Source organism: Lepisma saccharinum, chromosome 1 (assembly GCF_977018435.1).
Source record: "Lepisma saccharinum chromosome 1, izLepSacc3.1, whole genome shotgun sequence".
Taxonomy (NCBI): Eukaryota; Metazoa; Arthropoda; class Insecta; order Zygentoma; family Lepismatidae; genus Lepisma; species Lepisma saccharinum.
Window position 1 is genome coordinate 71763040 of NC_139229.1, and position 13309 is coordinate 71776348.

General features: G+C 39.4%; 1 protein-coding gene across 7 annotated transcripts in view; it reads right to left on the reverse strand.

Annotated features, from left to right (window-relative positions):
- Window positions 1-13309, reverse strand: part of dnc (phosphodiesterase dunce) — an 865583-nt gene that overhangs the window by 318725 nt on the left and 533549 nt on the right. For all 7 annotated transcript variants that reach the window (XM_083132916.1, XM_083132909.1, XM_083132866.1 and 4 more), the window contains exon 2: window positions 8586-8765. In XM_083132916.1, coding sequence (XP_082989042.1) covers window positions 8586-8765 — 180 coding nt within the window. The remainder of the gene's footprint in view (window positions 1-8585; window positions 8766-13309) is intronic.

The following is a 13309-nucleotide window of genomic DNA, read 5'->3' on the forward strand; positions in this document are numbered from 1 at the left end:
TGGCATTATGTGCTGTAAGTTTTCATTTTGTTTCATCGCAGAATTGAAACTGTAGATAAAACATCAATCTTGCCGCAACATCCTTCATGAAGTAAACTAGTAACAAATATCACTATGAATGAGGGTTCATAAGGCCGGTATCAGTAGCGTGCAATGACATTTATCCTTGGAGAAGCAGTCCCAGAAAAATTAAGAAACCCAGCCTTCAAAACTATCTTTAATAAATGGCTACCTAAAGGTGAAAAATAGTATTCCTCTGTCGTTACAAACTCATGTTATTTCTTGATAAAAATGTCCTTAACTTTGCAAAGATTTGCAAATATTGCATATTTGCTCATGCATATCTTGTCAAAAATAATAGTTTCTGCGTCTCGACTGTGCTAAAAAGCTTTTAATTATATATTTTTAAAAAATGCTATGTTCTTCTGTCTCAACGCTGGCAATGACATTGGTACAAAAAAAATCCCTGCACCTACACCCCCTATACGCCTTCATGGCGTGGTGCTATGCACAGGGGAACACTTTACCTTTTTACCTTTTTTTTTACCTAGATATTTAACCGCACAGTTTGCAACACTTTGTAGCTACAGCAGCAGACCTTCCTGCTGGCACTGCGATCGTATTTCAGCCCTTGCTGAATGGGAGTAAAGGTATCATGCATAGATTTTTTTTTTTTTTGATTTAGTTTATTTAACTTCGCGTTTTGTGCCTCTTGGCTAATTTGCGAAGATGGGGATGATTGATGAAATGATGAAATTGATGAATGGACATTCACAAACAACCAAGCCCGATCAGGATTCGAACCCGGGACCCTTGGCGTCGCAGCGCGATGTGCTAACCACTCGGCCACAGGGTAGGGCGTATCATGCATAGAAGCGGGTCAGTTATTCGATGGTTCAAGGTCACAGACTCCCGTTTTCATTTCTTGCTTCCCCTGGATCAAGAGTGTGTTGGGCGAAATACACAGATGTGTTGTCAAATTACCACAAGATTGTGCTAAGGGTTGCCATCTCGAAAACGAACTGACTGGGAGGACTACAAGTTCATTCCTTGAGATGGTTAAAAATAATTATAGAAAACAAATAACTAAAAATAAAGTATTTTGCAACTGAAATACTTTGGACCAGCACTGCAGGCCTTGCTGTACTGGAATGCATGCGCATGGCCGGTATAAATAACTCTTATAAGGGGCAGTCAAAGGGTTACGCGACCTTTGAAACATGCTGTACTATAGAGCAATAATAAATTCAACTCTACTTTGAGCTTCTTTTCTGTTTATACTCCCACCGAATTACGCAGTTGGTTATACTTTGCCTATCTTGAGCACTAGTATTGCGTAACCACAAACACGATAATACCTCAGACTTTTGTTCCTGCCGACCTCCACACGGTAGATTCTTTTATCACATGAGTCACGTGGGAGGATAAAACGTTCAAACATGCTTTCCGAGTGTTGTTTTGGCGTGGGGAGCAAATGTGACTCAAACGGGCATTTTTTACATGCGGGCATTCGGAGAGATTCTTACAGATGCAAGGTGGGTGCATAGAGGTTAGTTAATTAACAGCAGCGAATTATCACTGGTTGATGGTATTACCTAACTTTAGAGTTACGTGGCAGATATACAACAAACGGATGCTTCGTGTTTTTAATAAAATGAAGAAAATTAAACTTGGGCCTAAATTTGAGGGGGCAGAACTAAACTTGGACCTAATTTTGAGGGGGCAGAATTTGATTGATAGATTGATTTAGTTTATTTTACTTCGCGTTTTGTGCCTCTTGGCTAATTTGCGAAGATGGGGATGAGTGATGAAATTGATGAATGGACATTCACAAACAACCAAACCCGAGCGGGATTCGAACTCGGGACCCTTGGCGTTCGCAGCGCGATGTGTTAACCACTCGGCCACAGGGTCCGGCGAGGGAGCAGAATTAAACTTGGGCCTAATTTTGAGGGGGCAGAATCAAACTTTGGCTTAATTTTGAGGGCGTAGAATCAAACTTTGGCTTAATTTTGAGGGCGTAGAATCAGATTTGGGGCCTAATTTTGAGGGCCAGAATCAGATTCGAGGCCTAATTTTGAGGGGGCAGAATTAGACTTGGGAAGTAATTTTGAGGGGTTAGAATCAAACGTTGGGCTTAAGTTTGGGGGAAAATATTCGAGAAGTTTTCCATCCAATAAAAACAGCATCCAGGATTATTTGCTAAATAACTGTAGTTTGCGAATATTACTCTTCATTACTTTGCTCCTTACGTCCCGTAACTTGTAAATTTGGGGGGTACCCGCCTTGCCCCCGCTAAGTTACGCCTATGAAAGACCGTATCATCTAGGGATGAACGATATGGGAAATTTGATATCGCGATATATCGTCAGAGACGATACGATATTTTTTCCGTATCGTGATAGCGACGATATATGGCCCACACGATATATATCGTTAAAATATCGTGTCGATATTATCTCCTAGTTGATATCGCCTGGTCGATATGTCGTCTGAAGTGGACGATATAACGCCCAACACTATAGTATCATCCTTGCAACGCACGGAAGCCAAGCAGCCAGACGAATACCAAAAAGATGTAAGTGCTAAAAGCTATACGGGATCATCTCGCAGGGATGTGTCCCGCTGGGAGGCTGAGGAGTGATTAATCACCCTGCGTTTACGGCAGCAACAGCCTTGGCAAGGTCTCCGACCGACCCACGCAACCTGCGGTCTCTTGGAAGCCGCCAACAATAGGCGGACGCATACTCAGCGCGTATATCTGCAAGGTCAGCGGCTGGGATATGTTTCCAGTAATAATTCGTGGCGTGTCACTTTCGGAACTTATCATCGGAAGCTGCCAAGTTCTTGATGTTATTCCCGTGCTTGAGACAAAGTTGTTGTCGAAGGCTTGCGGTGTTTTTCTCCAAGAACAGCAAGCCACTATCCAAATAATAAAAGTAGACACGACACGATTGAGGGAGGAAAGTTGTATAGAAAAGTTCTTTTTGGTATGTTGTACACGTTCGGTGGACCGTGCCCCGACTTCTGGGGGGCACGTTCGGTGGACCGTGCCCCGACTTCTGGAGGGCACGTTCGGTGGACCGTGCCCCGACTTCTGGAGGGCACGTTCGGTGGACCGTGCCCCGACTTCTGGAGGGCACGTTCGGTGGACCGTGCCCCGACTTCTGGAGGGCACGTTCGGTGGACCGTGCCCCGACTTCTGGAGGCACGTTCAGTAGACTATGCACCGCCATGTGGGGCCAAGTTCAGTGCGCTGTGTTCAGACTTGTGACAGCTTACTTTCTCTTTTAGGAAAGGCTTAGCATTAAGGAACCATAGTGTGGGGTAAAAAGTTGGGGGCACCCCCTAATTGCCGCCACTGATGATAAATATGGTTTCAGACAGTAGCAAGTAGCCCGGTGTATAGTTAGAGATTATTTATACTATTGGTTTTCGTATCATTGGCTGGTCGACTCATGTTCTTCTCCAGACCAAGCGTTCGTGTGCTAGTGCCCTTCATCAATTTGGTCGAATCACCAAGCATCAGCATCGCCGCGCTTAGCCTTCACAGCTAGAAAAAGCGATGTAGAATAAGAGCACGTGTACCATAAACCACTCTTCCCTAAATAATTCATAGCTAGCGACACCTGTATTAAAGCGTAAGCACTACCTTTAAACTGTGAGTAGCCTTAAAGTCACAGGCGCGCACTGACAGTTGCTGTCCCGATGTCTAAAATGAAATACGACTCCTACGGTCACTGCCACCGTTAATAACGTAACAACATTCCATGCAATCTTTCATCCATCCCTTCGGACACAAATCCTCACCGTAATTACATGTTTCTGTTGTGGTAAATGTTTGTAAAAAGGAACAGCGCATTTTTCGCCATTAGCACATCGCTCACAGAAAATTAGACCCGGTGCAGATACGCCCCGTTCTATCCCGTCTTGGGAAGCGATTCCAGATAGCTCAAAGTGACACCAGAGAGCAGCACTTATCTGCAGAACGGGTTTTCCGTAGATGATATTTGCAGATACCTTTTTGATTTATTCATTTCCGCCTGGCAGGCTGGCTTTAATTTCGGTTTTGTGCAACACTATTTCTATGCAAATTATGTTAGTATTTTAATCTTGCGTGTCAATGTCACGTGACGTAAAACGCATAAAAATGCCGTAGCTTGTATTTGACCTTGGAGAGCACAAAGCAGTTGGATACAATCTTAGCTTCTTCCTCAACCATAGCCTGCGGAGTAGTTCTATGTTCTTCAAATATTGCATATTCTAGTGATCATGTTACATATCTGTCTTACTTTCCTAATATTATCCATAGCTTACCCCCCCCCTGGGGGGGGGAGCTAGTCCCACCACCTCTTGCTACTCGATTGTTCAATTGTGAACATTTTTATTTAAAAAAATGAAAATAATTTAAGGGTCTTCCCAATGTTTCCGAGTTATTTTGTTCATAAACTCATAAAGGTTGCGTACATAGGAGGCATAATCCACGGGGGGGGGGGGGGGTAATTATATTTTTTCTAATTATAATAGTAACCACACAACTGCACCAATATAAACATTAGATCATTGACGTGTTTTTTTTAGGTTTAGTGAATGATAAAATCTGTGTGTGGCAGTCGCACAATAATAGTCTTCTTTTTTTATTAAGGACTGTAATTTTTGTAATTATTATAGAACTACATCTTTATAAACAACAAATGAAACATCATTGATCCAAAATGTCGTTTCTTGAATCTTTTTAATGTAAAAGTGTCTCCGAGACCCCAGTTCCCCTCAGGTACAGTTATGGGTTATAACAACCCCACATACTTTCAATGGGATTGTTACAACCCGAAGTATCCGTGACTGTACGGCACTGATAAGCTAGGGTTAAATGTTATCTTCAAGTTCATTTAAACATTTCTTTCATTCAAAGAAAAATAAAACTTACGCTCGGGAGAAGCAGAGATAAACGATTCAATAAAATTTTGGAATTATCTAGAATGTATTTATGCTAGAAGAAAGCACTTCTTCATTGATAGCTACTACTTTTTAACTGCAAACACAATCTAAGCGATTATTATATTTAAAAAGTGCCACTGGTATGTGATGTTTTGAAGGTTCGGCATTATTCTTTTTCATTTTTTTAAATATTAGTGGGATATAATCCTGAGTGAACTTGCTACATAACTACCTGTCACACAGTGCCATCTATGTACAGTCTCTGACACTTCTGCATTGTAGCGATTCCATTGAAAGTAAGCTAGGCCATTATAACCCAGAAGTGCCCGTGACTGTACTTCCCTATGTTTTCGTACCTTTGGTGTTTACGATCACTCCAGGCACAAAAAAACTATTGGCCACTTCTGTTCTATCTTCTTCCATCTTTCTTCTGTAATTCAGATCAAGATGTGCAGTCACTAGCAATATAAGTGGAAGCCCTAGATCCTGAAACACTCGCTTCCCTACTAGGCGTTATATGAGTGTTGCCTAAATGTACAGCGATAAGTGGATTTTAGCAATGACAACATCTAACACCGTCTCAGAGTTAGGCAACACACTTATGTGTGCATTGCAGGGAAGCTAGTATTTGCGGATCACATTCTTATTGCAGGTGACTGTACATACCATCATGCAGAACGCTCTCGTTTCATGCAACCTAACCTGCCAGTTAGTGCACTCGGGTAAACACTAACTGTATGCATCTCGGAGCCAGTGTTGCCATATGATGGGAAATTTCCCTATTTACAGGCAAATTTAGACCGAATCTTTAGCGAAAAGTGAAACATTTAAGGGAAATTTAAACACACCAGAGTAAATGCGTTTACAGATTATACCACGTTTCAGTTTCACGTCCATATTTTATTCTGTTGCTTCTTCTTTCCGATACTTTTAGTATATGTCTATTTTGTTTCATTTTAGTGTCGCTTTTCTACACTTTCAGTTGATGACACCGACGAGAATGAACACTGAACGAATGTTATTAATGATGGAACAAAGACAAATATACATTTATGTCTGACCACGGTTGGAAACTGACCGATAGCGAGGATTATGTACGAGTATACTTTTTTTAAACCTTTTCATGTATACGGGCATTAGCCAGCAAAACTATCACCACCACTACTACTACTGCTTATCTTATATGAATTCTTTAGATAAAGAGGAAAATATACAAAGAGGGAAAATTTCCCTTTGCAAAGGGAAATTGTTACCTCAGATTGTGGCAACACTGCTGGAGGCCTTATTTGGTAAGTTTATCCAACGAGTCAATGTTGTGGGCGGTATTTGGGTTATTTTTTTTTTCTGGTAGTATCTTACTCGCACTTAATTAGTGTCATAAAATTGGTCATATTCTAAATTTAGATAAACATTAACTGGAAAGTTGTAACAGAAACTTTTTGTGTGTTTTAATAATTATACGCCCCATTTCTTTCTTTTCTGGCAGATATAGTGATGGGAGAGAGGGAAGAATTGCTTAAGCCTGTCCCAGATTCGAAATTAAACGAGCACAACCCCATCATCTACAAGAACGTTCAAAATAACAGCCTGCAACACGAGGCAAGAAAACGTGAAGGAGAAGTTTAATTTAATAGCGTCTACCAGACAGACCTACCAAAACAAAAGTATTGACTTCGAATAAGAGCATCCGTACTCTAGGAAAGCGTCGCGTAAAGGGAGGGGCGAGCACAGACTTATAAAATCTATCCGCGATCCATGGAAATTAAATGTGTGTTAGTGGAAAACAATTAAGCCAGAAGAAATCAAAACTCAAGATACTTAGCATAGTGGCTTGCAGCTATTTTGGTTTTTAGGAGGCGCAGCCATTTTGAGAAATTAGCCCCCTGAACTACACAAGAGTCGAGTTACCAAGTCAGTCACTGTAATTCGAACCTGTGTGTGTCTGAACAGACACAATCAGCAATGACAGATTCTGTAATCTTTATGAAGTAGAAGACATCAATCACTATATAGTCCACAAAAGACGAAAGAAAACAGAATCGACATTTACTAATTTGCTGATCTTTTCGCTTGCCCTTGACGGCACTTGTCGTAGGGCATGGAAAGTATCAGGCACACCAGATTAGGGGTGGTATCGAGACGAGAGTTGCCGAAGTGTCGGTCGTCTCGTCTCCTTCTTGCCTTGGTATAGTCTCGAAACATAGGATACAACATGCCACTGCACAAGCTTTCATAACTCACAGAGGCCACTGTGGCTAACAAGTGTTATTACGAAGTTTTTCTATTCGATGCCTCCTTTCTACGCTATGAACGAAGAAATTTCATCCTGGATATATATGTAAACACGCAACACAAGCTCTATTTGCGACTCGTGGACTGACTTTGCAATAACTTTGCATAAATATTTGGCTTATCTACAAATAATCAAGTAAATATCTGCTTGGTATATCTGAAGATGTCGCTTAAGAAAGCAAATTTGCTTTAGATAATTTTTTGAAATGCACACCACAATCTCGATCACTAAGTCTCGTTCTCGTATCGATTTTAGAATAGCCTCTTTCGTTCCGAAGCATCTGGTCACGTTCTATCTCCGTGCCACCCTAGACAAGACCTAACAGACATGTGAAGAACTCCCTGTTATCATTACATTCCACAGTAAGATTGGCACAATACTACGGCATCAAACGTTACTCAAGTTCTATACGTCCAGAATCTATCTTGGGTACGAAAACTAGTTTGCTGAAATGCTGCTGTGTTAAATTTCAAACCGCGCACAACTCCGAATATTCTCTCATCAAAATTCACATATTTTTCTCAGAGAATAACTGAAACTTAACACAGTTTCATGGATATTTAAGGGAGATCAAACTGTTTTAAAATATTTGAATGTAAATACAAATACAAAAATTAAGAAATAATAATTTTGCCGTGGTTACAGGATAACGAAACCCAAAGGTGAGTGGGGTCTGACGCCATACCCCCTTTCATTACGCGGTTTAACTCTTATTAGATTAATTGCTTCAAAAACAATAAGCCGGCAGTTAAGTATGGGAATATAGTTCCACATAAAACGAATTAAATGCGTACCAATATATAAATTCAAATTAAGAACAAGACCAAGATGCCTTTCACCTACAGATACTAAAAAAAACTATTCAGATATATAGCTTTAGCTTTATTGTGCTACGCTGTATAATACAGTTTCGAAATCTGATAATAGATGGCAGTGCTATAGTTTTCAGTCCACTCACGTGATTTTTTTAGCATTATAATTGTCTTCCTAAATGTGCATGCAAGAACCTGTTTAAAATCTGTCTTAGGAAAGCATGTGTCGCGAATTAAACTCGAACTGTACGCTCTGCCATCTACCGATAGATTACTAAAACTACCAGGCGACGTAGCCTACAAAAATAAAATAAAATAAAATAAAATGGAAACGTTGGCTGTGTCTCTATATACATTTTCCTTATTGTTCCTTTAGATCATTGCGGATAGTTAAAGAAAAGGATATAACATGGCTGTTCTATCTAGGGTAACAATATACGTGATTCGTAAATGCACAAAACTACCACTCGCAACTTACCAGGTAACTGTGGAAAAGTAGGTTTACAAGAAAGGTCAGAAAACGAATAGACACACAGACTTACCTCTCGCTAGCGATGGACGAGTTTCTTGACATTGATTTGGGCGACATCTCGAAATCGGAGTCGGAACGATAAAGGAAGGATTCGCGTCTCTGCGGGAGATTTTGGAGGACAAGGCCTGCCGAGGGGGACGCCCCCTCAAGGGGGCTCCTTCCCGGACTAGCTCCATTTTCCACGTCAAAGCTGGAAAGAGAAAGAAATGCATACGTTAGAACACAGTTCACAGTAAAACTTTAACAATGTTAAGGCATCACACTTTCTATTATGTAACAACATGCAGAAAACATAGTTTCCAACTGTGGTGTATAAATTTCTCCAAGCCAGTATTGAATCAAGAGAAACAAACCTTCAGCATTATTGATGACATACAAATTTTATCCTTCAAACAGCGAACATATACGTTCATTCTACCGTTTGTACTAGAAAGTATCAACTTGTGATACTACAAAGAAACTCATATTTTAGTCCCGTCTGATGTCGATACAACGAATTCAACCAGAAGTAGTCGGCAATCATTCCAAATCTAAAATGACTCCACTCCAAAGCAATGAAAGACGATGAAATATTGTTATGGGCTATTTATATCACAAAAATTCAATTTAAGCAATTCCTACCAACTTCAATTTAAACAAACCAAACAAAATAACAACTGGGAAAACATTACGGATGCTTTATCAGACCAAAAATGAACTTATGGAAGTCGGATGTTCAACAAGTTACCGAAATGAGTTGCATTTTAGGGTGCGAACGAATGTAATATTCAACAGAACTGTACCCGAATATCTCACCTCAGAAAAGCGAGTAGGAAGTGAATGGCGAAAACGTACACACAAACACGACGAGGAAAAGCATTTGTCACAAAAAATAACAGTCTATGGAACGCCAAAGATTAATATATTCTTGCACTAAAAAACATAGAAGTATCAAAGTCAGCTTACATGATATCTTACACATAAAAAAACGGTTTATGAAGGAATGTTCGCGACACGAAATTCAACAAAATTTGCTTCTTTTCCGTTCTTCATTCCCAACCTCCGTTGTTGCCAGGTCCTATTTGAAATCGTTTCTTGCTGTACATTTACAATATTACTAACATCAAGGAGCAGTATAACCTCTACGCTGGTCAAACATTGTAATTCAAATTCTTCAAATTAGATACGCACGTGCTTCGTGACCCAAAAGATCCTAGCAAGTAATTACAATTTCATATAAACACGTTAAGTCGCTAAACAACGACTTTATTGCAAACTTAAAATTAAATTTATTGTAATGTAAAGCCAAAAACAACCTTGAAAGTCAGAGTTTCGAGCTAAGATTTCTATATGCCTAGGCATACTACACATTCGCTTATTAACTTGCCACTGAACTTTACACCCACCACCAGATGGATCTGCAAGTCAAAAAAAATATACGAAATTAGATTAAGGGGTAAACGAAAGCTGTCTCATCCTAGATAGGCAAATACTTACCGATCTGTAAAGATGAACATCAGAAATCAGGACGCTAAATCATTCGGTAGCAAGAAGATCAATCAAATCAAGAGCCTCGATTTGGGAAAGACGCAACACGTACCAAATCAATTTAAGAACGAAATCCAAGATGGAATTCAGAGGGGGAGATTAAAGATGACGTAATCGAATCAGTATTAGCGAAACCCTTCCTTTTTTGGATTCTGGAAAGACTAAATCATTCAGACATATTTCGTGCAACGTTTATCGGGAAATGAAGTTATATCCGTATATACTTTTCTCAAATGGATTGTAAATTACCATAATTTCGTAAGCGAGCAGATATGCCAGGTATAGATAAATTTCAATTACCGATTGTGTTAAGCTAATAGGTGTGTTTCACTTAGGTCACAAACTGTTGCATTGCGGCTTCGAGCAGCCATGATTGAGGCCAGATCTTGTAAGAACATAGAATTCAGTAAGACATTCGTGATTTAAAACACATGCGCAGTTGATGCAGATGTAATTAACGCTACGTGGCGGATATTTCCTTGCAAACAACAAATACAATTGGCCGTAAACATAGCGGCTGTGCGCATCCTGACGTCACATGCAACCCACCTACATGATTTTCCAATATAATTTCAGTTTATCTTGTATATCCGATTGTATAGCTCGTTAATTTGTATGCTTATGTTGTTTTGGTCTTTATTTTCATAGGTTCTGTAAATAGTCACATGAAATTAAAATAACTTACTTAATATATAAATTATGTTTGCAATAAGGAAGTTAGTGTTAAGGTGGAGGCTTTGCATTTAAAAGTTATGAAACCTGATGACCGTTTCGTTTCAGCCCATGAACAATTCCAGAAGTGTCGAGAACTCGCGATACGATGTGAAGTTTCAATCCGTGATTTCAGAAATGCGAACACCTCCTCGTTAAACGTGCTTCACACTAAAAGATTTAAGGCTTTAAAAACTGCTAATCTTGAAATTAAGTTGAAAAATCGCATGCGCTGAATCATCAACAAAGGTCTACATGCTTTAACACAACCGACGGTTTCCGGTCTTGACGTAAGCTTCGAAGCCACAGAGGCTGGCGATTAACATAAAAAAGAGATCCCTCAATTAATAACGCCGGAATTTAGAAATGGATCGGCACGCCATCTCTAGGTGGTCGTCACAGAACACGCAAGCAATTCCTGCCAGGAATCTGAATAATTCAGTGGTCCATGATTGCAAACTGCACTTTCTGCACGCAATAGTGTGTGCGTCAGAGATTTGGAACATCAAATCTGCGTCAAGCTGTACCTTGGGAGAATTGTTCCATATTCATTTCCGATCGTCTGTTTTTCTCAAGTACAAGTTCGCCTTTCACTGGCCAGGGTCAAGATTGAATGCCATCGGATTGTAGTTTTCGTTCTAACTTTGCATGAAAATTGATCCATATTCAAAAACAAAAGCAAAAATCAAATCTTTACGTACAAGGGAAGGTTTCTGTTAGGATAACACCATATTTTCAGAAGGAATATCATGTTTTGAAACAATACTGATGGATGTATATCATACGTTTGTGTAACGCATGGTTGTTAAAGTTTGTCATAATGCTGAGCGAAAACTGTAAAGCATTCGATTGTGCTGACGTTCGATTTATCTATAAAACTTTGTTCAAATGTTAATGAGATCAACACTGCATAACATCTTTGTTTCGGACATAAAAATTGTGTCTATATGCTGAAGACGTGTTTAAAATCACTCTGATGTTATGTTGTGGTTCTATGAATGTGTGTGGTAGCCAGTGGCAGCGATTAGGGAGGACAATCCCCCCCCCTCCACACACACACACACACTTTTTGCCACTTTTGCACAGAACCACGACCTTATCTACCAATAGAAAGTAAACTGTCCTTGCCCCACCCTCCAGTTTTGGCACCCAATCTATATTTCTATATTGTCAACTCAAACTACTGATCTGATTTATATAAATGCCGTTTTTAAAGTCCTTTCATAAAGATTGCCTTTCATCGTATCTGTCACACTTTACCTTCTACTTTGGCACTGGTCATAATATTGCCACAATTTATTCTAAGCTTATTATAGTTTAATGCAGCGTCAAGTTAAAACAAAACCTTATGTTCTTGAATACAGGACCTCATTCTAAATTTAGAGCCTCTACTGCCAGCAACAGTGCTATTTCTGTACTATAATGCTACACAGTTCGTCACGAAAATAATTATCATCTTCTCTCGTACTTCGTGTTATCTGTATATTTGGTTTCCGTGCAGACATATTTTTCCTTGCATATCTCTCCCTCAACCTCGACGCCTCAATGTCTGAAATATTCTAGGGATTGATAATTTCCCGTTTGACAATATTGGCTTATCTTACCACTACACACAAACCTCCTGCTGCACACCTCAGCTACTGATTGATAAGAAACCAGTTCCTAACTTCCAGCAACCCACCTTCACGGTAACACCAACCTAAGTTACACAGATGAATCCATCGTCAACATCAAGACAAAGATTCGTAGACAACCCAGTTGTCTTTTTATTGCATTAGAACAGCTTTTTAAAAACGAAAAGCTGTATTTTCCCCAATACTATTTCCAAAAAGCATATATTTATGCATATATACTGCATTCTGTTCTTGTTATACCGCCAACCCCGGCTATAACGAACCCCTACGGATTCAGTGGTTCACTATATCCCAAGTTCAAACATTAGTGTCTTCCCTTTTTAGTAGTAACAAAGGAAACAAGAGACATGAGGCAGACAGAAATAGTGGCATGGCCACAGAATCTATTAATGCAACAACAGGGTTGCTACGATTTTTTGATTATGTAATTCCTTGACATTTCCAGGTTCTCCAGTCCAAATATGATTTTCTTTTAAAATGTTTATCATCATGATTTTTGCTTTTGAACCTTGTATTCTTCAATTACATATATAATCCGTAGACTAATTATTATGAATATTCACTTTTACAAAATTCGAAGAGTAAAATTACAATCGGCATCAAATGTATTGGGTGCTACAATCACGTGCATCTAGCCTTCAGGCTAAGGTAACAGAGGTACATTATTTCACCATAACAGATCTACACAATTTTCATTTTCTGTTGTATTTATAGTGTTGTAGAAAATGCTGTTTTTTTTGCTTACATTAATAAGTACACAGCATCTGGAGAATATTTTGTTGCATTTAGGAATTCTATAGGATGCCAACAAGACTAAGATCTTCACCAACCTTTCCGACAATTATGATCGTATTGTCAATGT